Raw genomic sequence first — 26,231 nt, 5'->3', positions numbered from 1 at the left:
GGGGAGGGGCAGAGAGAGAGGGAGACACAGAATCCGAAACAGGTTCCAGGCTCCAAGCCATCAGCCCAGAGCCCGACGCGGGGCTGGAACTCCCGGACCACGAGATCGTGACCTGGCTGAAGTCTGACGCTTAACTGACTGCGCCACCCAGGCGCCCCTCTTGAGCACTCTTGGTAGGGAAACTAATGGGAACATATTTGGAATTCAGTTTTGAAAATGTTTATGCCCTTGGAGTCTGTTATTTCTCTTTGGGGAATCTACCCTAAGAGTGTAAATAGGAGGTTGATGCCTATCGTAGTTCTGTCTAAAAGATCTATTAAATTTTTCCCACACTGAGTGCAGTTACCTCTTGGGCCCAGTCATAGCTCTCACTTGAAGAATCTAGTACCTTTTGCAGCACAGCTCACTTGTCCCTTCTCCAGGAAGCCCCACCCCCATCCCACACCCTTTTTTGACTCCTCTTTCTCTGTGCTGTCGTTTTCCCCAAACCTGCCACATTAACCACACTGTCTTGTGTTGTTGTTGTTGTTTTTAATGTTTATTTATCTGTGAGAGAGAGAGAGACAGAGCGTGAGCAGGAAGGGACAGAGAGAGAGGGAGACAGAATCTGAAGCAGGGGCCAGGCTCTGAGCTGTCAGCACAGGCTCTTAGTTGTCATTGGCTGATTTGTCCTTCTCTAGCGGGACACTGTCATATTACATTTGTATCACTTAATAACAGTATCTGGCACATAATACACTATTAATAGGTGAATGCATGAAATGGAAATTCTTTCCATTGCCTTTATTTAAAGATGTTTTCCAAACATGATTCATGCCATAGCTGCAGAGTACTTCTATATGCTCTTATATAACTGATTTGGTTTTTTTTCCTGCGTTCCCCCTCTTTTTTTTTTTTTAAGATTTTATTTGTTTGTTTGTTTGTTTAAGTAATCTCTATACCCATTGTGGGGCTCAAACTCACAACTCTGAGATCAAGGGGCACATGTTCCACCAAATGAGCCAGACAAGTGCTCCCCTTCTCCCTCTTTTTGTTTTTAGTGTTTATTTGTTTGTTTTTGAGGGGGGGTGGGGAGAGCGTGAATGGGGGAGGGGCAGAGAGAGAGAGGGAGACAGAGAATCTGAGCTGTCAGCACAGAGCCCCATGGGGGGCTTGAACTCAACACCCACGAGATCATGACCTGAGCTGAAGTTGACCAGTTAACCAACTGAGCCACCCAGGTGCCTCATTTCTCCCTCTTTTTAACTGAAGTCAAATTTTAAAGAAATCCTTTCTGTTTCTACCGTCCTATGTAATAATATTACTATTAAAGTGTTCAGGGTTATCATTGGACCACTTCAAATTATCTAGTGTGAAAGCCATGACATCTGGGGAGGATGCCATCTCCCCCCATCCTCCCTTAAAAAAGAAAGCTGTTAAAATAAAATGAAATTGTCCATAATGAAAACTGTATGTGAGTGTGAGTGTGTGTGTGTGTGTGTGTGTGTGTGTGTGAGAAAGAGAGAGAGAGAGAGAGAGAGAGAGAGAGAGATTCAAGGAATGGTGTATGAATGAGCAGGCACTAAAATGTTTGTGTTGATTTCAGGTAATTAAAAAAAATACTAGATTATAATTTATATACCATACAATATGCCCTTCTAAATGTCAACTAGGATAGCTATTAGTATATTCACACAGTTGTGCATCTGTCACCACAGTCAATTTTACACCATCTTCATTATCTTAACAGAGACTCACTTCCCTTAACTTTCACTCCTCAATGCTCCCTCCCATACCTCCCAAAGGTGATTTTTATTTTACTTTCTTCTTTTGCCTTTCTCTAGTATTTGAATCTTTTACTGTGACCATGTATTATTTATGCCACCAGGGTTAAAAAACAAAACAAAACAGTCAAGTTATTTTGATTGCGCAAGCAAATTTTTAAAGGTTTCTCCTTTCCCCTCTATTTATGGGTGTCCTACTTAGCACAGGGACTTTAACCTGAGGGCTGTGTGGACTCCTAGAGGGTCTGTGACTAGGTCTGGTCACCCCCAGAAATTACAGGCAGGGTCTATGTGTGTATGTGCCTTTATCAGAGGAGAAGGGGCTCTTTGGGTAAAGTTTATAATAGCTCTGCCTGGTTTCCATGTGAAACTACAGTTTAAGTCCTACACGTCATGGTTACTGATTTGACAACAAACACTTTCCAAGCAAGTCCTAGCCTGGAGTGCCTATCACAGACTTGCCTAATCATCTCATCAGGACTTCTGCTAGGCTTAACTAAGGAAAAAAGGAGCATTTCATTAGAGTTTATATCTTGCCTGTATCACTGCTTGGTGCCCAAAGCACAGAGCAAGTCCCCTAGCTCCGAGACACTGGAGAACATGAAAGATCAGCCCTGTCTTGTTAGAGCTTCAGGCCAGGCAACAACTCCCCCGGGAGGCGTTGGTTTCCCTCGGAAGGAATGAGAACCTGACGCATCCATCAGCTCTGCTGATTCTGCAGCTTCTCCTCACGTTCGCTTGAGGTGAAATGCCAGTAGAAAACAGGAGAAAATGAGTCCGTGGTTTAGGTAGATACTCCTCCTGCAGGACCACCCATCTTGGGATCTGGAGGAGATGTAGAGACTTTTATTTTTTTGCCAAGGTTCAGCTAAAAGAGAACCATTCGCTGTTTTATGGGAAACTAGAAGCCCCTCTTTTCTTTTTATCACGAAATGTTTTGATATCATAAAGAGAATGTTAATGTATTTTTTTTTAACTCTGGGAAAGCTACATAAAGAGAATTAAACAAATGGCATCCTGCTTTTTTATTTCTCACCCTGGAACAGCTGAAATGTGAGTTTTTCGGATGTGTAGGGCAGTGATTACCCTCAAAGCAGCGGTAATTGCTATTTTCTTTTCCTTCCTTCCTCACTTACGCCTTCAACCAGTATTAGGGCAGCTTTGTGCATATTTCTGCACATACAACAGAATGCTTGATCATTGTGGTGGTGTTGAGGCTCAGTTTTTCTCAGCTCTCTTCCTTACCCCTTCCTCTCTGTCACCCACAGGTGTTCGATAGAGGCAGCCCTGTCTGACAAGGTGGACTCTAAGCTTTTTGGTGCTGTTTTTGATTTTATTTATTTGGGGAGCAGAGTAGAATAAGAGATTTAGGGGACTTGCAGTAACAGGTAGAGTGGAGGTGTTTGAGAATCACTGGTTAAGTGAAGAAATGGGTAGAAAACATGAATAGACACTTCCCTAAAGAAGACATCCGGATGGCCAACAGGCACATGAAAAGATGCTCAACGTCCCTCCTCATCAGGGAAATACAAATCAAAACCACACTCAGATATCACCTCATGCCAGTCAGAGTGGCCAAAATGAACAAATCAGGAGACCATAGATGCTGGAGAGGATGTGGAGAAACGGGAACCCTCTTGCACTGTTGGTGGGAATGCAAATTGGTGCAGCCACTCTGGAAAACAGTGTGGAGGTTCCTCAAAAAATTAAAAATAGACCTACCCTATGACCCAGCAATAGCACTGCTAGGAATTTACCCAAGGGATACGGGAGTGCTGATGCATAGGGGCACTTGTACTCCAATGTTTGTAGCAGCACTCTCAACAATAGCCAAATTATGGAAAGAGCCTAAATGTCCATCAACTGATGAACGGATAAAGAAATTGTGGTTTATATACACAATGGAGTACTACGTGGCAATGAGAAAGAATGAAACATGGCCCTTTGTAGCAACATGGATGGAACTGGAGAGTGTGATGCTAAGTGAAATAAGCCATACAGAGAAAGACAGATACCATATGGTTTCACTCTTATGTGGATCCTGAGACACTTAACAGAAACCCATGGGGGAGGGGAAGGGAAAAAAAAAAAAAGGAGGTTAGAGTGGAAGAGAGCCAAAGCATAAGAGACTCCTAAAAACTGAGAACAAACTGAGGGTTAACTGAGGGGTGGGAGGGAGGGGAGGGTGGGTGATGGGTATTGAGGAGGGCACCTTTTGGGATGAGCACTGGGTGTTGTATGGAAACCAATTTGACAATAAACTTCATATATTGAAGAAAAAAAAGAGAGAATCACTGGTTAAAAACTGGAACCCACGAAAATCCAAGTTCTCAACTTCCTTTTGTATGGCTCCTCTGTTACCACTAATGTCAGCAGCATCTCAAGTCAGAATCATTTGTGAATTTCATTAACATCACTTACCTCCCTTTTTGACATGCTAAATAAAGATACCAGCTAGGAATGAAGCAGTCCCTAGGAAACCCAACTAGACTCAGTAGAGAAATCTGGCCTGTCTCTTCTGGGATGCAGTGTGCAGAGTGCCTCTCCTTCCTCTGACCTTGAAGTTGAATAGAAAGTAAATTTTATGGAGTGACGCTAAGAGCATATACTTGAAAATGTAAGGTTTGGGGCACCTGGATGGCTCAGTCCGTTAAGTGTTCAACTTCAGCTAAGGTCATGATCTTACAGTTCATGGGTTCGAGCCCTGTGTTGGACTTCGTCCTGGCAGCAGTGATCCTGGTTGGGATTCTTTCTCCTTCTCTCTCTGACCCTCCCCCGCTCTCTCTTTCTCAAAATAAATAAATAAACTAAAAAAATAAAACAATAATGTAAGGTTGCTGTCTTTGGGCTTAGGATTTGCAAAGCTATCGTTATTCCAGCAGTTATTTTCTCCATGACCTCTAGGGGGGGCTGTGGCGTAGTAGAGTGCAGGTTTGCCCGTCTGTTCTGCCATGTGCCAAAGATCTTGGGTCATATTTTTCACCCATCTATCTGTTCCTCAGTTTATTCCTTTGTAAAATGAGGAATAATAATAATAATAATAATACCTACTTCAAAAGATTGTTGGGAGCATTAAATGGATGAGTGCATATAGAAGTCATTAGAATGGACTGGCATGTTGAAAACACTCAGTAAATGTTAGGAATGTTACTGTCTTTGCTATTAGATTTTTATTTATTGCAGTGATACTTTTTGATCCAAATGGCTCTCATTAAGTATAGTTAACTGTCAGTAAATATAGATTATTCACTCCTTTTAACATTCCCCCTCCAAAATGGGAAGTAGAAAAGAATTAAAAAAATTTTTTTTAAAACATTTATTCATTTTTGAGAAACAGAGAGAGACAGAGCACAAGTGCGAGAGGCACAGAGAAAGAGAAAGGGAGACACAAGATCTGAAGTAGGCTCTAGGCTCCAAGCTGTCAGCACAGAGCCCGACATGGGGCTTGAACTCACAAACCATGAGATCATGACCTGAGCTGAAGTCGGCCACCCAGTCAACTGAGTCACCCAGGCATTCAGGGAAATAGAAAATAATTTAAGCAAACACGTTGACATTATTTTACTGTTCGAATGTATTATTTAAATTCTTTTTTTTTTACTTAATTTTTATTTTGAGAGAGAGTGAATGAGCGAGGGAGAAGGATAGAGGGAGAGAGAGAGAGAGAAAGAGAGAGAATCTTAATTTGCGCTGGGCGTGGAGCCCAATGTGGGGCTCAATCCCACAATCCTGGGATCATGACCTGAGCTGAAATCAAGAGTTGGATTAGGAGTAATAATAATACCTACTTCAAAAGATTGTTGGGAGCATTAAATGAGCCAACTGAGCCCTCAGGCGCCCCTCGAATGTATTATTTAGATCCTGATTTAAAGAGATAGACTCTAGGTACAGTTCTTAACAAACCTTTAGCTGTTAACTGTGACAGTTTATTAGTCTAACCCTGTTTTTTCTTCAGGCCTGGGTAACACCAACTCATATTGTATCTTTATAAATTTGTTGGGGCTTGTCCACACTTAGCAGAGGTTTGGAGCTGTTGAGAAACTTAACATCGAATTGGCATGCTAGACGTTGTCTTTTACTCTAATTATAAAGACAGACCAGCCATCCAGTGGAATTCTCCACACTTCCTTGATTTAATAACCAACTTCCCCAGTTTGTGTAACTTCCTGGATTCTTGGAGCTGAAATTACTGTTGGCTTTCATCATAATGAGAGGGCTCTAATGTAACAACTGAAGTACCTTGCTAAAAGGAAGGGTATTTTCCTTCCCTTCAGGTTTTAGCCTTTTGTATCTTTGTGCTGTAGAGCTGCAAGAGAGGATAGTCACAGATTAGTGATGATCTTTGGGAATCAGAAGGAAAATTCTCCTGTGCCTGGCCTCTTTGCTTACCCATTATTATTCTTACAGTGAGCTTCCTCTCCAGGTTAATAGTATTGTGTCTTCTTTGTAGTTTCTAATATAAACTTACTTTTATTAATTTGAACATAGTTTGTAAAGAGTCACAAAGCTTATCCCCTGTCCTGCTTCTTTCCCCTTTGAAGTTCCAGTCCCCAAAGATAACCATTCCCCCCTCCCACCCCTTTTTAAGTAGTTTCTTCTAGTGATTACCTCCTTATTTATAAATAAATTGCTCACACATATTTCTTGTGATTTAACAAACTTTGGACATTATCTACTCATTTTCCATATGTTGGATGAGGATTTAATGCCTGCACACACATGCACACCTGTACATACCCCTTCCCTCCTGCCCTTTCCCCATCATGATTTTTGGCTACATCATTGGGCTGTATTTACTGTTGATTACTTGGATATTATTCGTTGCTGAGCCTAGTTCAGTCTTCCTTTCTTATACATTTGTTTAGTTTTCTGTGTAATTGTTGCTAAGGTCTTCCTAATTATTTAACAGCTGTATCGAATACGTATCATTATGTCATTCCATCTTTGTTCTCTCTACCCAGACTTCAGCCTTTGACACCTATCCCATTCTCTTTGTCCTTGTTTTGGGGTTTATACCTTTTTATTCCTTAATTGTCACTTCAGTAGGATTTTTTAACTTATATTTTTAAAATTTATATTTGATAGATAGTGTATTACATAGCTCAAAGTTCAAAAGGTAGAAACAGATACAGAATAAAAACTTTCCTATCTTTCCCCATTTCCCTCCCCAGAAATAACCAATATCGTTAATTTATTGTGTATCCTTCCAGGAATATTTTATAGTATAGTTCCCTTTTGTATAGAAATGGTTGAATTCTATACACATTGTTTTGCACTTTGCTTTTTACCTAACAGTAGATTTTAGAATTTATTCTATAACAGTTCTTAAAAAGCTTTTTTATTTTTTATTTAAAAAGTTGTTTTTAATGTTTATTTATTTTTGAGAGAGAGAGAGAGAAGAGAGAGAGAGAGCATGAGAAGGGAAGGGGCAGAGAGAGAGGGAGACACAGAATCTGAAGCAGGCTCCAGGCTCTGAGCTGTCAGTACAGAGCCTGACACGGGGCTTGAATTCACTAACCGTGAGATCATGACCTGAGCTGAAGTCAGACACTTAACCAACTGAGCCACCCAGGGACCCTAAAAGCTTTTTTTAATTTTTTTATGGATACACTGTATCACATTGTGTGAGTGACCACAACTTAATCAGTCCTCTATTGATGAATACTTGATTTGTTTCCAGTCTTTTCTTTACCAGTAATGGGAGAGTGATGATTTTGTACATAAGTAATTTTCTCCTTGTGCTTGTGTATCTGCTAGGACAAATTCCGAGAATAGAATTTCTGGCTTAACACAGGACTTAGAATTTTAGATGTATTATATTTTCTTACACTTGTAAGACAGATTCTGTGAAATGTGAAATATTTGACTTTTTTTCCCATTCAAGTGACAAATCCTTTTCCCCTTCTGTCCACCCGCACCCAATATAGGGGCAACCAAAATAGGTTTGAATACAAAAGTAAGTGGATACTTTGCTCTTGGAGGTGGATTTCCCTTTATATTTAAGATGTGATATATTATTTTCTCCCCTTTTCTTCTATTCTAAAAACCTAAAAGGGTAGATATGAAAAAAGCTTTTATCATACTTTCAATAATAACTTTTTGGGAGATAATTCACACACCATACGATTCACTCATTTAAAATATACAATTTAGTGGTTTTAGTGTATTCACAGAGTGTGAACCCATCATCACAATCATTTTAGAAGGTTTATATCGCCCCAGAAGGAAACTCCACATCCATTAGCACTCACTCCCTATTTCCCCCTACCTCCTACAGCCCTGGGTAACCACTAAATCTACTTTCTGCCTATAGATTCACCTATTCTGGGTATTTCATATAAATGGAATCACACAATATGTGGGTTTTATGTTTCTTACCGTTTTGTCTCAGAAGTACCTGAGAAGTTTGAGTGAATAGGTGGTTTTTCAGGTTGATGTGGGCATTTTGGGAGATAGGTTGTTCTCTGCCCGGGAGAAGGGGGCAGGTTAGTTTCAAAGTGGAGATTGGCTTAGAAGATTCTTGGGAAAGAGCCAGTCAGCAAAGACATTCAGAGCTAAACTATCTTTCCTACAATGCAAGAGCATTGTGTAAGGTAAGACTATACCTAGACTATTTTTACTGCTGAAGATCTACAGAATCAGTGAACAGCTTGCTGAGGAATCATCTTGAAGTCAGTGCTGTTGGGATTAGAATACATTTCTGGCTTTGCAAGGGAAGTCTTTGGGGGAAACACACAGTCATTTTACAAAGTTGACTGTCTCTATTTTGTTGCATGATGTACTTTAAATAATATTTTTTTTCAGTTGAGTTAATTTGCTTATATCCTGAGCTTTGCCAGAAAATACAGACCAGAACGCTTTCATGAGCCCTAGCCGGTTTTAGATTCACCTTTACCTTCTACGTCACTTACCTGTTATACCATGCCTTGAAGTGCGTAGTCATTTTCCTGCAGTCAGAGCAGGGGCAGGTATCTCTCCCAGACTCATTTGGTTCTTATTTTGCCAAAAGGATTGATGTGTCATGTTTCCTTGAAGCCCGTGCTGACCCAGAAGTTACCCCACTTTTAAATTACAAAGGAATTATCAAGTGCAAGGGACCAAGGGTCATGTGAAGGTTACGGCCGTGTTTCCTCCATTGTCAAAATTCAGGGAGCTTTCAAATAAGAAACAAAAACGGTCACACAAAATTTCATCTCTTTAATTGTTCTGCAGTCTTAACCATCATATGTAATTCTCTTTGCTGCTTGGTGTAAGAGGGGGGGGCGGGGGTTGCCCTTGTCCTCTAGGGATTTATAAACTCCTAGGTGGCAGCTGTATCCTAGAAGGTAAAACTCAAACAGTCAGAGGGCCATTTGGCAGCAGTCTGGGGAGCAGGCCAGCAAGAAGATAAACAGTTGCTAACCTGGGACTGTGGGAAACAAGGAAACCAGGCTTTGCTATTGGCAACCTTTTAATGCAAGAGTGGAAAGATTTAAAGCTCCCCAGTGGAATTAAAAGTTTGGCATTATAGGAAAAGTACTTAAGTAAGTAAATAAATACATACATAAATAAATCATTTTTTTTTAATCTGAAGAAGAATATGTTAGGATTCCTTTGATGAAAAAAAATCATATCGGCATACACATAAAAGGATATTTATTGATTTATTTATGTAGAGTCTAAGTGGGTGGAAATACAGTTGAATCCAGAGGCTCAAAGTGTGATTATCAGGTCTCTTCCTTTTCTCTTTCCCTCTCTTGGCTTGATGCTCTTCTGTGTTGGCTGTATTTTTGAGTGGGCTTTCTCCACATAGTGGCCACAGGCAGCTCTAGGCTAATAACCTCAACAGGGAAAACACACACACACACACACACCAAAACCCTATTTGTCCCAGTAGTTGCAATGTGGGATCCAGAATTGAGTCCCATTGCCCATTACTGAGCCCATCATTATGTGGGCTTGGGGTGGAATGTCCTAACTGGCCAGATGAGTTCACACACGAAGGGGGGAGAAAGTGGGCAGTTGGCTCCACTTAAACCACTTAGACTAAGTGTAGGAAAAGGATAGTTCCCAAAGGACCACCAGGTGTTGCTACCAGAAGACAGAGTAGATGCTATGTGCAGCCAGATCTCTGCCTGCTACAGAGAGGAAATCAAGAGCTCACCTGGTTTTGAAGTAGATAGCAAGATAATGTTGTTAGAGGTAAATATGTGTTCTCTGCTAAAGATTAATGAGAGGAAATAGGCATAAACAACGTAGGAGGGACTTCAGTAATAAATGTTTTTCAGAAAAGCTAGAAATAGATCAAAGTTTTATTAAGCAGACCCCATTTTCCCACCGATTTCCATTATAAAGTCACAGCTGCATTCCTAAAAGGGAACAGATCCACCAGATTTCTCACTTGGGAACTTCTGATGAAAAAGCAGTTATGGTCGCTGTAGATCTGTGGTGTCTACCAGAGCTTGCGATGTAGCAGTGGTACAATTCTGCCAGACCTGCAGTTACCAACTACCAATTCACTTTTGCTTTGGGCTTCTTCAGATTTGGAAGCTGTTTCCTTTCCCTCCCTTAGTAAACAATCTCCCTCCCTTTCTCTCTCTCTCTCTTAAGAGAGAGAGAGAGAACGAGAAGAGGAAAGGGGCCGAGGGAGAGAGAGAGAAAGAGGAAGAGAATCCTAAGCAGCCTCCACGCTGAGCGCGGAGACTCACATGGGGCTCGATCTCGCGACACTGGGATCATATGCTCTGAGCTGAAATCAAGTCTGATGCTCAATTGACGGTGCCACCCAGGTGCCTCTATTTATCTTTTTCTTAGCCACTGACATTTTTCCTTTGCTAAGACAGCTTTAACTTCATCTTGGACATCCAAGAACTTTCCCATCGTTTTGCATAATAGAGCTAACTACAAATGCAGTGTCTCATTGTGCCAACAGGGGAACTGTCTGATTCAGGTTCTGTCACAGCCTGAAACTTCCTTAAGAGCAGAGCTTTTGCTTTTATAAGATTGGAGGCCACATAAAGGAAGTGGTGGTTAGGACCACATGCAGGGACTTCCCAGGCTTTTTGGAAGCAATGAAAAGGTAGGGGTGGGGAAGGCAGAGAAGAAGCAGGTACAGGCAGCCTTTAGCAAGTGTACTGCCTTTGTGTATATCTGACTTTCAAGAGAATGGAATCACAACCTACAACATAGAAAATAGTATGTAGACTTTGCCTGAACGAATGTCAAGTTTAAACGGGAGATTGGCAAACTCAGATGAAAAATTATTAAAGATTTCTTAAGCATTCCTATTACTCCTTCCCCATCTTTCTTAATTCCTGAAATTTCTATCAAGACTATATCTTTGAACTCTTTTATTAATTCATTCATTCAACAAATAGTTACTGAGCGCCTGCTGTGTGCTGGCACTCTTCTAGGCATGGAGGCTACAGCAGGGAACAAAACAAAATGCTTCACTTTGTAAATTTTACCTTCTAAGGAGGAGAGTAGTCGATAAATAAGCAAATGCCATATGTAACGTGTATAGTGCTAAGAAGAAAAATCAAGCATAGGGAGTGGTAGGAGGAGGAGGCTGTCATTGTATATGTGATAAGTGTGATATTTGAACAGAGACATGATGGGGCTTGGGGAGCAAGCCCTAAGGCTACCTGTAGGAGGAGAAGCCTGGGCAGAGCGGGATGTCAGAGGAAGACAGTAGACCTGAAGCAGCGTGGCCTACTCTAAGAACAGTGAGGAGGCCAGAGGTGCTGGAGGATAGTGAGCAGGGGAGAGTAGTGGTAAAAGATGAGGTCAGTGAGCGAGCAAAGGCAGGTGGAGATGGGGTTTGCTCATAAACAAGGGAGAGGGAAACCACTGGGGGCTTTGGGCAGAAGAATGATGGGGCCTGATTTGGTTTAGCCAGATGGTTCCAGCTGTGATGAAGGTAAATGGTAAAAGCAGACGGGCCAATTAGGAGACTATTGGAGGGAAAAAAAGGAAATCAACAGGCCAGAAATGATGGACCAGAGTAGTTGAAGTAGAGGTGGTAAAAAGAAGCAGTCTCTTCCTGGATATATTTTGAAACCTGTATTTCTTTCCTTTGTTTTTTTCTTCTTCCCCACTATGCTTTAAAAGTGTGTAACGTTTTCTTCCCAGGTAACCCAATTTGTATTTATATAATTTTGAGACTAGGGGCTTTATTTCTAATTCTGTCATAGATCATATATCCCCTCCTCTCTCCGTCCATGTAAAGTTTGCTCGATATGGGGCGGGTCTCAGATAATGATTACACATCTAGGAGGTACTGGCATGATGGGAAAAGGAATCAGGAAGTGAAGGAGTCTCCCTTTATCTGCAGTTTGCCTTTCCACAGTTTCAATTAGCCTTGGTCACCTGTGGTCTGGAAGCAGATAATCCTCCTTCTGACTAAATCATCAGAAGGTCAGTAGTAGCCAAACACTGTCACAATGCCTGCGTCACTGACCTCACTTCGTCTGCTCATGTAGCCATTTTATTATCTCATGTCATCACAAGCAGAATGGGGGCGAATACACTACATTAAGGTATTTTGAGAGAGAGAAAGACCACATTCACATAACACTTATGACAGTTGTTATTGCAATTGTTCCAATTGTTCTATTTGATTAGTTATTGTTGCTAATATCTTATTGTGCCTGATTTATAAATTAAACTTTATTAGGCGCACCTGGGTGGCTCAGTAGGTTGAATGTCCGACTTCCACTCAGGTCATGATCTCATGGTTTGTGGGTTCAAGCCCCACATCGGGCTCTGTGCTGACAGCTCAGAGCCTAGAGCCTACTTCAGATTCTGTGTCTCCCTCTCTCTCTGCACTTTCCCTGCTTGCACTCTGTCTCTCTCTTGCTCAAAGATAAATAAACATTAAGTCAAAAAATAAATTAATTAATTAAACTTTTTCATAGGTAGGTATGTATAGGAAGAAACATAGAATATAGAGTGTTTGGAGCTATCTGCAGTTTCAGACATTCACTGCGGGTCTTGGAACATATCCCCTGCGAATAAGGGGGGGCTACTACCATACTTGGAAGAGAGACTCAAGAGCAGGACCTTCCCCACCTCTGATCAGGGAGCTCAGCCATAAGTATGGGTCTCCTACTGATCATGCCCAGAATGCTCTGAAGATATTTCCTTGTGGAAATTACTCTCATCGTTGACAGTTTTACAGAAAATACTCGTATTGGAACAGAGGACCGCAGCAAAGACAGGAAGCACTGCTGTGCTTTGGCAGGAATAATACTAGTCATAGAACCATAGAGTCTCAGACTTGGAGGGCTCTCTGGAGGGTATTTAATCCAGTCTTCTCCTGCTGCTTGTGAATCCCTGCCACAATATATAATCCTCTACCCTCTGCTTTAAGAGACTAGAATCCAAGGGCGCCTGGGTGGCTCATTTGAGCATCAGGTTGAGCGTCTGACTTTTGATTTTGGCTCCAGTCATGAACCCAGGGTGGTAGGATTGAGCCCCAAGTCAGGCTCTGTGCTGAGCATGGAGCCTACTTAAGACTCTCTTTCTCTCCTTCTCTCTCTCCTCCTCTCTCCTCCTCCCCCTCTCTCTCTCCCTCACTTGCACTCTCTCTGTCTCTCTCTCTCTCTCAAAAAAAAAAAAAAAAGAGTCTAGAATTCATAAATCATAGAATGCCAGTGCTGGAAGTGATCTTAGAGAACACATAGGACTGAGACTAGAAGAATCCAGGAGTCTGAACTCCCAGACCCGTGTTCTCTGCACTCACTCTGCTGTCATTCCAAATAAAGGGCAGCCCTTCCTGGTAGAATTACAGAGGTGGGTTTAAGTGTCTCAGTGTTCATCCCGTCACAGGCTGTCTGGGTTTATTTGCTTTCCAATTTTAAACCATAATGAATCCTTTCTTTTTATTTTTAACCCCAGGGGTTGCCTTGCTCTCAGATGTGTACCCTGAGAAAATCTTGCTTGGCCTGTTGGCTCAGTATGACGGTGGTAAAGACAAGCACACGCCAGAGACCAGAATGAAAGTCGGGGAAGTCCTGATGCGAGTTGTCAGGGCATTAGGTGAGTTTTCCACGGCCTGGAAAATGGTGGGGGGCAGTATGGCTTCGGAACCAAAGTCTGTGTACCTTGGAGGTTTCTTATGCTAGCAAGGGGAGGACAGTTTCAGGGCTGAGATGAACTACTTCCTGCTCAAGGATTTAGCAACAATCCACACGCCCACTAAGGGATTGGCAGCAATAGTGCCTGTTTTCCTACCACTGCTTGTTCTCCGCCCCTCAGCTATGTTGGGGCCTGATTTTCGTTGGAGCTGGAATGAGAAGTTTCACACTGGCTGAGCAGCAGCAGGAGGAATGTCAGACAGGGAAGGAATAGCACTAGCTCTTGTTGAATGGCTACCGTGTGCCAGGTCGTCTGCATATATAGTCTCATCTAGTTTTCCCAACAAATGCTACAGAGAGGCTGTTGTTAGACCCGTTTTATAGGTGAGGAAATCATGGTGCAGAGACCTTCAGCAGTTTGTCCCAAGACACTTTCAGCTGGTAAATAGTGGTGCTGAGAATTGAACCCCCCAACTCAAAGGACGTTGCTCCAGACTACATAAGCTGAGAGTTGTAAGTAAGAGCATGAGCTCCTGGGTCACAATATCTGGGTTCAAATCTCAAACTGCTGCTTATTGGCTATGTGACCATGGAAACATTTCTTAACCTCTTGGTACTTCAGTGTCATCGTGTATAATATGAGGATATTAATAGCACTTACTCATAGGGCTATTGTAAGGATTAACTAAGGTAATACTTGGAATAGTGTTTGGCACACAGTACAGGCTCAATAAATTTTCATTTTTGCTAACAAGAAAGATTGCTTTTTTAAAGAAAAGAAATACTTTATTATTTACTACTTATTGAGTACCCTTAAGGGGCTGGGAGATGGGACACTGGGGAGTCAGGACAAAGAAAACAATTGTTCACGTTAAAGATGGGGGTTAAATTAAGATAAACTAACAAATTTCTCCATAAGTCAAAAAGTATACTGTTGTTATTTTTATATCGGGCTATATAACATAGAATTGGGAGGGGGTTCTTTAACTTGCGTTACATAAACTTAGCCATTGACTGCTACACTGAATATAGATAGCTTGAAGCCTTAAAATAAGGCAAACCAGTCATTCAAGTGTGGCCAGTGGTATATAGTATCCATTGAGCCAACCAGCTGCCATGTTGAACTTGGAGAATTAAGGTGTGTTTGGGGGCCATAGTCTCACTCTGTATGTCTGTGTCACATTACGTTAAGAGATGTAGTAGCATCAGTGGTTAATATTTTGGCCTGAAAACAATGCCACACCGAACTGGACTTCTTCTTTAATCTAGATCAGCATCTTCTCAAGCACCGATAGATTTGTTCTCGGCCCGTTAGTAATTCCATCATGTATCCCCTAGCCTGTGACCTAAGGCAGAGAGAGAAGTGATCTCAGCTTCAGTTTGACTAATTTGTCTGTGAGCTCGTAAATGTTACTCTACCCAATAGGTGAAGATTTTGGAAAACAAAATAGCTTTTTGCCACTTGCTTTGAGAAATCACACTGATTTCTTCTTTACCAGCATTCAAAGTATTTACAAAGCTTCTGAATAACCATGCATTATTTCTTCAGATATAGCCCTGAATTTTCCTAATTTCTGGGCGTCCCTCCTGGTTAAAAAAGAGGACCTAGATCTCTACCCACTTAAATAATTTTTTTCTACCTAAATCTTTTGATTAGTGAAAGAAAAATCTCATGAAAGTGAAATTTAGAAAAAAAAAATGTTTTCTAGTCTTTAAAGAAAGACCAACTTTCTATATTTGCCTTAGTCCTAAATATGGATCCGAAACATACCAGACAAGTGCACCATTATAAGAAATCATTCTCTCACAGGAGGTGTGAATGTTAAGTTTCAAGTATCTCAGGTCCAAGTGCAACCTGTGACTTCTATTTGCGTCTATCATTGGGATTATCGGAGCTAAGAAGGAACGTATGCCATACGTAGACTACATCAGTGTAACATGTACTTTCTCTGTAACTTCTGGTAGACCTCTACCGCCGGGATGACGAACACCGAAATGCACGTTTCTCGGTCTCTAGTGACCAGGGGTGGGAGTGGAGGTGAAGAACTGGGTGGATTGGGAGAGAGGCCTTACTCCACCTTACATGTGCCTATAATTAGCCCAATTCCCAAAACAGTCTTTTGCGGGCTGTTTCAAAGAAAACTCCATCAATTCTCAAAGTTCTAATGTTTCCATAGCCTACTCTTCTAGGTATCCAGCCATAGATACCGCCTTTAGCTTTACCTGCCAGTTTCTAATTCACATTACCAACATGTCCAAGTGCGGAGACGAGGTGTCTTGCTGAAATCCTTTCACTGGAGTTAAAGCCCATTTTTACAGCATAGCCGGTATTCTTAGTTTACCAGTGATATGGAAATCCCTGTGGACAGCCTCTCTGTAAGGCTTCCTTAATAAGTACCCTGCTTTCATTGGCCTGGGACTTGCTCTGTCCCCACCCCCAGCTCTTCTTTGCAGCAGGGGGAGTTCCACAGGAGAACGAGGCCCACAGGTGGGAACCGGGTGCAGGACACTGCTGCTTCCTCTTGGCATCATGCCTAGTTCCCCAAGCACGTCTGCTTTCCTTCCTGCTGCTAGACGATGGTGAAAATCAGGAGCTTTTTTCTTGCCATTTTTAAAAACGGAGGTATCACACACACACAGTGAAGTATAGAGAGTATACTAACGTCAGTGTAGAACGCTTGTAGTAGCCCATGAAGTTTCCTTTTGTCCCTTCCTAGTCTCTACCTGCCCCAGAGGTAAGCACTATTCTAAACTTTTTGTCACTGTCCGTTTATTTTGATTGTTCTCAAACTTCATTTTCATGGACTCAAATCCCCATATTTCTAGTATGCCGACAGATCTAGGCACTTTTGTAAATTGGGGTCAAATTTGGGGGCTAAAAATACTTCATAGGCATGCTGTGTATGGTCTTTCCTGTTGTCTCACAAGAGGAGGCACATAATGTCTGGTCGTCTCATTTTAGTGGTGCTGAGGGCGATTAGTGGTGTTTCTAGTCAGGTGTATCTGTTATAAACTTCTCCATCAACCTTCCTCCTCATGGTTTTAAGTAACCATTGATAATTGTAGCCTAGATCCATTATTTCATAAGGGTTGTATATTTTTTTTAGACATTAAGAAACAGCTACAGAGAGGGCTACTAACTTGCCTAATGTCGCACAGCTAATTAATGGTAGATCCCGAATTTGAACTCAGACAGCTTGACTCCAGACCCAGTCTTATTACCCAAAACAGTGTTGCATCCTGAACATTCTCCCATGTTATTAAGCACCTTTTTCCTGTCATTAACATGGACATTTTCCACATCCTTTGTAATTTTTAATGATTGCATGGTAATATATCATTTGAATGTACCATAATTTTTTCAAGTGACCAACTTACAGGTTGGTCCGAGTTTTTGCTGTTATGAATTACATTAAGATGAATATCCTTGTAGCTAAATCCTTTGTGCAGATTCATGATCATTTCCTAGGAAAACAATTTGCTAAAAGTAGAATTTGTTAAAAGCATGTGCATATTTTTAAAGATATTTATTGCTAAGTTGTCTTCCAGGGAGGTTGTGCCAGTTTATTTATTTAAAATTTTTAATTTGAGTATAGTTGACACACAATGTTAAAGTAGTTTCAAGTGTACAACATAGCGATTTGAGAAGTTTATACGTTATACTGTGCTCGCTACAAGTATATTCGCCATCTGTCAACCATCTAATGCTGTTACAGTATCATTGACTGTATTCCTTATGCTGTGCCTTTTGTTCTTGTGACTTACTCATTCCATGGAAGCCTGTACCTCCCACTCTCCTTTAGCCATTTTGCCCGTCCCCCTGGGATTGTGCCAGTTTATATTTCATTGTTTGAGAATATTTGTCTATACCCTCGTCAGTAGTGTATATGCCATGTATTATCATTTTTATCAAGCACATGTATAAAGAAATGCTACCTTGTTTTTACTTCCATTAATTCCATTGATAAGGTTAAACATTTTTCATATATTTATTGACTAAATTTTGTGTGTATGTGGAGGGTGTGTGTGTGTGTGTGTGTGTGTGTGTGTATGTGTAAATTGGCTTTTCCTATTCTTTCTCCATCTTTCTGTTGGGGGTATTGATTTTGTTATTTGATTTATAAAACCTTTACCTAATTAAAAATTGTGAACCACTGAAATTTATGTTGTGACTATTTTCTATGGGTTGTTTACATTGTAGTTGTGTTCATACTTTCTGTTTCACTTTATTTTGAAACACAGAAGTTTTTTATTTTGATAAAGGCAAATCTATCTACTCCTTTATCTAGCCAAATCTTGGCTTTCTCAAACCAAGATTATATATTAATCTGTATGTTTTAATCTCTACTCTTCAATGTAGAAAATATTGTGGAGAGATTTTGGTTTCGTTTCTTTTATTTAAGGAACTGTTTAGTTTTTTATTGTACTTTTAGAAATTTAATCTTAACACATTGCTAAATTACCAATCACTCCAAATGTTTCTCCATATGTTTCCTCTTATATGGCCCAGTGTCGATGTTGACAATAACCTGTGGACTGTTATCTGTCATTGCAGTTTTTAAAACTTCTTTTAAAAATGTATCATTAGAATACTGTGCCCAAGATAGTGAATTGGCAATTGGGACATTACTTAAAAAGTAGAATTAAAGTGAAGAGGATTGAATACATATGCGACGGTATTTCCTTCTGAGGCCGCCTGGAGCATTATTCCTGATCTGATGGAGACTGCACAGCTTTCTCACATATGCCAGATGCGATATCTGCTTTCTCTTCAGCAGGGCTGAACAAACATTGCCCCGTCCTTTGTTCTCTAGATTAGTGATTTTCAAATAGGGAGGCAGGGGAAAGAATTTTGCTCCCTAGGAGATATCTGGAGACATTTTTAGTTGTTACAACTGGGGGCAGGAGAATATTACTGGCCATTTAGTGGGTATAAGGCAGGGATGCTCCTCAACAGCCTGCAGTGTACAGGACAGCCCCCTACAATGCAGAATGATCTGGCCCGGAATGTCAGTAGGGCCCCATGTTGATATACCCTGTTGTAGAGCTCATGTGGACCATTCTGTTTCTGCTTTATAACATTACTCACATGTGATAAATGCAGGACTACAACATACAGTTATGCAGGTTGTTCACAGCCATAAAAGTTCCAAGAGGTGTTATTGTATGAGTGGCATGCCCTGGAGTTGTACAATACTCAGTCATCCTGGTGGCCTTGACCGAATTTCCAGCCTATCTCCCATCTGTTACTTTTTATATTGCCATCTCACTGGAGAGAGTTTGAAAAAGTTATTTGTTCCTTTCTGTAATATATTTACACATCCTTTTGGATGTGGGAGCTTGTGTACCTGGTTTATCTATTTTATACCAATCTTATGACCGTAATTTCCAGTGATATCTTTTCTGATACCTGCTGAATTCGGGAGTTGTCCTTATTAAAAAGCCTGTGTCTACCTTTGAGGTGATTATATATGCCTCCTACCCTTTCTTGCCTTCCTTTTACATTTAATGGACCATAATATGAACTAAATTATATTTTTAAATTATCTCTTATATTTAGGGAAGATTTATATACTTTTCCAGTATCTATTTTATATTCTTAGAAAGGAGAGAGAAGAATACATGAGATTGCTTTTTATTTGTACGTGGCTCTCATGTGAATCCAAAGCTTAGGTCAGAAATCCTTGACAGGAAAGCAGTTTCCCCCTCTGCCCATAATAATACCGAAACATTTTCTGCATTCTAATTTAATTTCCTGCTTTTGTCAAGTTCTAAATAATATAAATTCTTGGGTTATATGATAGCTCTTCCTAATACTCAAAGGTTTGTTTTTTGTTGTTAGTCTTGAGCATGCTTATTTTTTTCTTAATCTTGGGGGTAGGAGTATCAATATAGTTTAGTTCAGAAATGTTTTTTGATTAGCTACTAAATGGCAGATTCTGTACCTGGGGCTGGAAGTAAGAGCATGAAAGGGCCATAGTCTCTTCCTGCAAGGAGCTTACAGTTTAGTAGGAGAGAGTGACTCATACACAGACCATCTCTGCCAGGTGGTCTGCTTGTGGAGGGCACTGTAGGAGCACAGGGGAAGTGGTCTTTGTCCTTTTTCTTGAGATCCTGCAGTTGAATGTGGCACTGTACTATGGGGCTGCATCAATTCCTTGTCCTTATCACCACACCGCAGGCCAATTTTTGAAAAATAGCTTTTTGTCTGATAGTTTTCAGAGATTTTCAACTCACAGCATATGTCTGAATTAAGATAAAAGGTTAGGTCGGACATGTGAATAATTGGATAGTCTGGGAGTTGAGTATTTATAGATTTCAGCAGCAATAGACAACAGTCAAGGATTAGAGTTTTCATATTCCAAAAGGAGAAATTTTTCAGCAAAATTCAGAGGATCAAATGAAATGCTTCTTGCCAAGTCTGCCTAGGTTAGCATCAATATAGTTCAATGTAACGAATATTTATATTAATGTAAACTGGAAATACTAATCTGGCTGGAATTGAAGGTTGAGGCCCAGACCGAATAACTATTTTTTTTTTCTCATCTTCCTTCTCTTTTTCTTACTCATGTCGAATTTTTTTGAGAGGTGTAACTTTAAAATCTATTTATAGACCTTTTTCATAATTGTATCAGTAATCCATGGTCATCTTGGACAATTTGGAAGATATGAAAAAGTATGAAAAAAGGTGATCACTAATAGTTCCACCATTCAGAAGTAACCACTCTTTGTTTACATTTTGATGTCTTCTTCTAGTTTCCTTTTCTTTCTCATAATTGTAATTCTACTGTATGTATACTGCTTTTTTTTCATTTAACATTACTTATAAGCACTTTTCCATGTCATTAAAATTTTGAGAATATAAGATTTATTGGTTGTATTATAATCAATAGCTTGAATTTATCATAATTTTATTTAATTATCTTTTAGAAAGAGATTATTGTTTATTAGGTTATTTCCAGTTCCTTACTTTATGAGGAACTTTATGAGGATTATGAGGTGTGCAATTGATTATTCTTGTACATAAATTCTTTTGGTAAGTCATTGATTCTTTCCTTAGGATTGGTTCCTACAAGGAAAATTACTAGGTCAAAAAGTATATGCATGCGCTTAAGGCTCTTGATATTTAGAGCTAAGTTGCCCTCCAGAGATGTGTACTCTTAGCAGTGAATGAGACTGCTAAGTTCTCACAGAGAAAAAATTTTCCATGACTTCAGACCAAACTTCTAACCCTAACCAGCCATCTCCAAAATGTGTACCTTTGCTTCCAGAATGAATGGAGGAACCTGTCAGAGAATGTTGGTCCGTGGGTGGGTAGATGAAAAGAGGAAGAAGCGAGGGAGGGAGGGAAGGAGGGGGAGAAGGAGGGAAGAACTGATGGATGGATGGAAGGGTGGATACATGACTCAGTGTGAAACCACTGCTGCTCCAGAAGCGCACCTCAGATCTGGTAGTGTCATCATGATATGCAAAGAACAGTACGCAATTATTTTTAGAGGCAAAACGTAGTCTTCTAATCAGCAAGCTCAGACAAGTTCCAGTTTACTGTAGGTCAGAAACTTCTAAAAATGAGAGTGAAAATAGAAAGCCATAGTCATGTTGCTCCATCTGAAAAATTTACCTTCAGTGAACTCTGTAGGAAAGATCAGGAATATTTGGAATGAGGAATGAGGGGAGAGAACCAAATCTCTTGTCTCTGTTGGAGTATGCTATGGGAAGTAGAGTGTCACCTGGCAATAGTGGGGCAAAACAGCTTATATTTCCAGGTTAAAAGGCACTTTTTCTCAAATTACTCTATATTCCAAGAAAAGGGTGGGTCCTGTGCTTGAGGGTATATTTCTAACTCTTAAAACCTGTAAAACACCCTTATTTAATGTGCTCTGTCAACTTTTCCATATTACCTGCTTCATTTTTTAAGTTTTAGTTCAGCAGTCACTGCTACCTTAGAGTTCATCCAAATCGTGAGCAACGCATGATCCCATCTAGCTCAGGTGAAGCCCATAATGTGACTTTAGAAACCCTATCATCTTCCCAGAGAGGAGGGAATTCAGCCCCAGATTCTGCTCTGACAACCACCTTCTTCTAGCCAGTTGTAGAAAATAAAGGAAAATGGGATAATTGGATTTGTCTAGTAGGTTACTCTGATTTCCAGTTGGTTTGGCCTGGGAGTTAAGATGAGAGGAGGACCTTTTATTGTTATTATTATTTTTAATTTTAATTTAAGTTTTAGTTAACATACAGTGCAAAGTTTGTTTTAGGAGTAGAATTCAGTGATTCATCACTTACATTCAACACCCAGTGCTTATCACAAGTGCTCTCCTTAATACCCATCTCCCGTCTAGTCCATGCCTCACCCACCTCCCTCCAGCAGCCCTCAGTTTGTTCTGGATCATTAAAAGACTCTTGTAGTTTATTTCCCTCTCTCCTCTTTTCCTCCTGTTTCCCGTAGAGGAGAGGAGCTTTTAAATGACTATAATATTGTTATAGTATGGATGTATCACACAGTTTTTACCATTTATTCAACCATTCCTCTGTGCTTGGACCTTCAGTTTTTTCTGTTTTGTGTTTCCTATGGCATACAGACTGCAATATGAATTCTCATATATGTGTGCAAACAGAAATATATATTAATATGTATATATGCATTTTCTGTATATATGTACATGCTAAGTACTGGGCCTTTATTTCTGTAAGATCGGTATTTGCCAAAGTGGAATCACTGGCTCAAAAGCTGTTTATATTTTAAATTGTTTATATACTAACAGATTACTTCCTAAAATTGTGGGTGAGCTAGAGCTCTTTGGACCCCCTGCTATGTGTATTGTCAGATAGAGAAAAATATCTTTTGAAAATTGTGTTTTTCAAAGGGAACAGACTTAAGCAAGTTCTTTGTTGTGTGTTATTTTCTTTGTCTTGATTGCAATGGGGGGAAAAGTCTTGTTTTTAAGAAATACATTATTAATACACCTTGCTCTTAAGCAATTTACAAGACTAGTCAAGGAATGACAAATCAGCTTTAGAAGTATCTTACTCAACAAAATTTGTTCAAAGGTGCAGCATCATATCGTTCACTTCAAGGGCATTCTAATTAGGTAGTTTCCAGAAATATTTTAACTTTTACTTTAGTGATGAAAAAATTTTACTTTGTGGGCTTTTCTTTCATAACACGTTTTGGCTCTCTTCTGTGTCGTAAACAACCCCAGAATTTAATGGCTTAAAGCAACAACCATTCGTTTGTTCAGAATTCCGTAATATGTATCAAGCTTGGCAGCGCAGCCCGTGTCTGCTTCACATGGAGGTGTCTGGGCTCAGCTGGTGGTTCTTCTGCTGCGTGGAGTGTAGGCTGGGCTCACCCAGGAGGCTGCACTTGGCTGGGGTGCTGACTGGGGCAGCTTAGTGCTCTTCCACATGGTTATTCTCTTCCCTGTGTGTGGACACTCATCATTTGGTAGTTACCATGCCTATTAAGAGCTCAACCTAGAACTGGCTTAGTATGACTTCTGCCACATTCTACTATCAAAGTAAGTTGCACATCCAGCCCAGGTTCAAGGGGAGGGGAAGTAGCCTCTAATTTTTGATGAGAGAAACAGCACTGTGTTCAGGGATGGTGTGTTGGCAGCCATACCTGTGTGTACTAACTACCACACTACCAAAAATAGTGGTGATTATTGCCACAAGCCAAACAATACGGATAAAGGAAAGTCCAGTCTCTCCCAAATATTCGTTACATTTACTGTTCTTACCTCCCAAGGAAAACAATGATAATAGTTTGGCATACATTCTGTCATACCTTTCCCTGTGCTCCCATAGATACATGCAGACATATATGGGCTTTTTCCCTCTTTTACAAAAACAAATTTTAATACTATTACCATTACTCTTAACATTAGTACATGCTATTAATCTGCAATTTCCTTTCTTTGAAGCCAACTTTACCAAGGTATACTTTACATACAATAAAATGCTCCCATTTTAAGTGCACATTTCAACAAAGTTGGATATAAATCCATGTAACCATCACTACAGTCAAAGTATAGAACATTTTCATCACCTCAAAAAGTTCCTTTGTGCTCAAATTATCTCCCATGTCCCATTCCACACTCCACCCCAGGGAACCCCCGATGAATTCTGTTACCATGGGTTAGATCTGTCTTTTCTAGAGTTTTACGTAAATGGAGTTATACAATGTGTGCCCCTTTGGGTTTACTTCTTTTGCTTGTTTTTGAGATTCATCAACGTTGTTGTGTCTATCGTTAGTTCACTACCTTTTATTTCTAAGTAATATTACTTTATATGAATATACTACAATTTGTTCACACATTTACCTGTTGATGGACATTCAGATCATTTCCAGTTTTGAGCTATTATGAGTGTGGCAGCTATGAACATTCTAGTACAAGTCTCTGTGTGAATGTATGTATATTTTTTCTCTTGCTTAAGTACTGACACTGGAATTGCTGGGTCATACAGTTTATGTATAAGAAACTGCCAAACTGTTTTCCAAAGTAGTTGTACCATTGTACATTATGACCAGCAATGTATGAAAGTTCCAGTGGCTCCATATCCTTGCCATCCCTTTATCAATACTTTTTCTTTTTTTTTTTTTAGTTTTTAGCCATTTTAGTGGACCTATAGTGGTATCTCACTGTGGTTTTAATTTGTATTTCCCTGATGACTAATTATGTTCAGCACATGTCTTTTTATGTGCTTACTTTCTATTCATGTATCTCTTTTGTGAAGTAACTTTACAGATCTTTTTCCATTTTTAATTGTATTATTTATTTTTATTGAGTTGTAAGGGTGCTTTACATGGAGAGGATACAAGTCCTTTGTCGGGAATATGTATCATGAACATTTCTCCCAGTCTTTTCTTAATGGTGTCTTTTGAAAAGCAGACATTAATTTTTTGGTTAAATAATATTTATTTATTATAATATTAAGTAAATATGCAAAAACATAAAATTAGGTTATAATTTTTAGTTTATTTACAGCTTTAAAAACAAACACATTTACTTTTTTTTTAAGTTTATTTATTTTGAGAGAGAAAGAGTGTGTGTGCATGTGCACAAGCAGGGGAAAGGGCAGAGAGAGAGGAGAGAGAGAATCCCAAGCAGGCTCCACACTATCAGTATGGAGCCTGATGTGGGGCTTGATCCCACATACTGAGAGATCATGACCTGGGCCAAAATCAAGAGTTGATTGCTTAACTAACTGAGCCATCCAGGCCCCCCCCCCCATAATTAAAATTTTAATGCCAACAGCAGCAAAAATATCAAATTTATAACAGTATTTTAATGTGATATATCATGTTTTGCTAAAATTAAATCACTGTCCACAGTGTGAATATTTTGATGTTACAGTGGAGAATTCTTTTAGATCAGCATGCCCAAATTATTATGTGCTGCAAGATAAACCCTTACTCCCATATATTCCTTCTCTGCAAATTACTGCATAACCTTTGGGTTCTGAAGTTGGGCTGCTTGCACTCAAATCCCTGAATTTTGAATGTCTGACCATAAGCAAGCTACTTAACACTTCTGTGCCTCAGTTTCCTCATCTGTAAAATAATCATAATAATAACACCTACTTCATAGAACTGTTGTGAGGCTTACAGGGAGTTAATAAGATTAAAATGCCAGGTATATAACAAGCACTTGATGCTTATTATTACCTGAAGCTCCAAGTATTAACTCTACAGGGACTAAAGCCTCAGGCCAACTGGGACACCAGACAGCAGTGGGTAGAATTTCAACTTTCTCAGGAAAATAGGAACTGAACCCAAACCAGGCTTCTAGCATAAAGCCAGGGACCAGGTTTGTACTACCCCCACTCACGCATAAGAACTAAAGCTACAGTTACCACTGGGAACAATCTTCTCTCTTGGAAGGTCAACAAAGACACACCTACCCCCAGACCGTGCTCACTGGTGACTAGGGCTTATTTCTAGTAATTTCCCAAGGATGAAGTCCCCTGAAGTAAAACTGCTTCTGAATTGGGTCGTCTGCATCATCAGTTTCTTCTTTCTACTAAATTACTTCCATCTATATATAAACATTACTTAATAAATTTTTAAACAAATAAACAAAAGACTTCTCAGAAAACTATCTCCCCTTCTAGTTATTGCCCTATTTCTCTGGTCTCTTTCATAGTAAAGCTCTTAGAAGAAGTTGTCTGGATTTGTTTGCTGTACTTTCTCCCTTATCATTTTTTTCCCAAGTCACTCCAGTGGTACTTTCATCCTCAACATTCCCGTATCCACCAAAATATTGAAAAAGCCATTGATTCCTTCTTCATCCTCACTTTACCTAATCATCCTGTAGCATTTGATGTGTTTGGCCACCACTTCCTTTTCGAAATACTTACCTCTTCAGGCCTCCCAGACAGTAGAGTTGCCTGATTCTCCTCTTATCCC

The 26,231-nt window shown here is 40.0% G+C and overlaps 1 protein-coding gene across 4 annotated transcripts in view; it reads left to right on the top strand.

The window, feature by feature from the left end:
* TANGO6 (transport and golgi organization 6 homolog) overlaps positions 1-26,231 on the top strand; it is a 187,579-nt gene that overhangs the window by 93,357 nt on the left and 67,991 nt on the right. For all 4 annotated transcript variants that reach the window (XR_003426217.2, XM_027076077.2, XM_053211327.1 and 1 more), the window contains one exon: positions 13,641-13,781. Coding sequence is in view for 3 of the 4 variants with exons in the window: in XM_027076077.2 (XP_026931878.2) it covers positions 13,641-13,781 (141 nt within the window). In the remaining variant the exon portion in view is untranslated. The remainder of the gene's footprint in view (positions 1-13,640; positions 13,782-26,231) is intronic.

This window comes from Acinonyx jubatus, chromosome E2 (genome assembly GCF_027475565.1).
Source record: "Acinonyx jubatus isolate Ajub_Pintada_27869175 chromosome E2, VMU_Ajub_asm_v1.0, whole genome shotgun sequence".
In the NCBI taxonomy this organism is placed as follows: Eukaryota; Metazoa; Chordata; class Mammalia; order Carnivora; family Felidae; genus Acinonyx; species Acinonyx jubatus.
The sequence above is the reverse complement of the archived record's forward strand: the minus strand, read 5'-3'. Positions and strand labels throughout refer to the sequence as shown.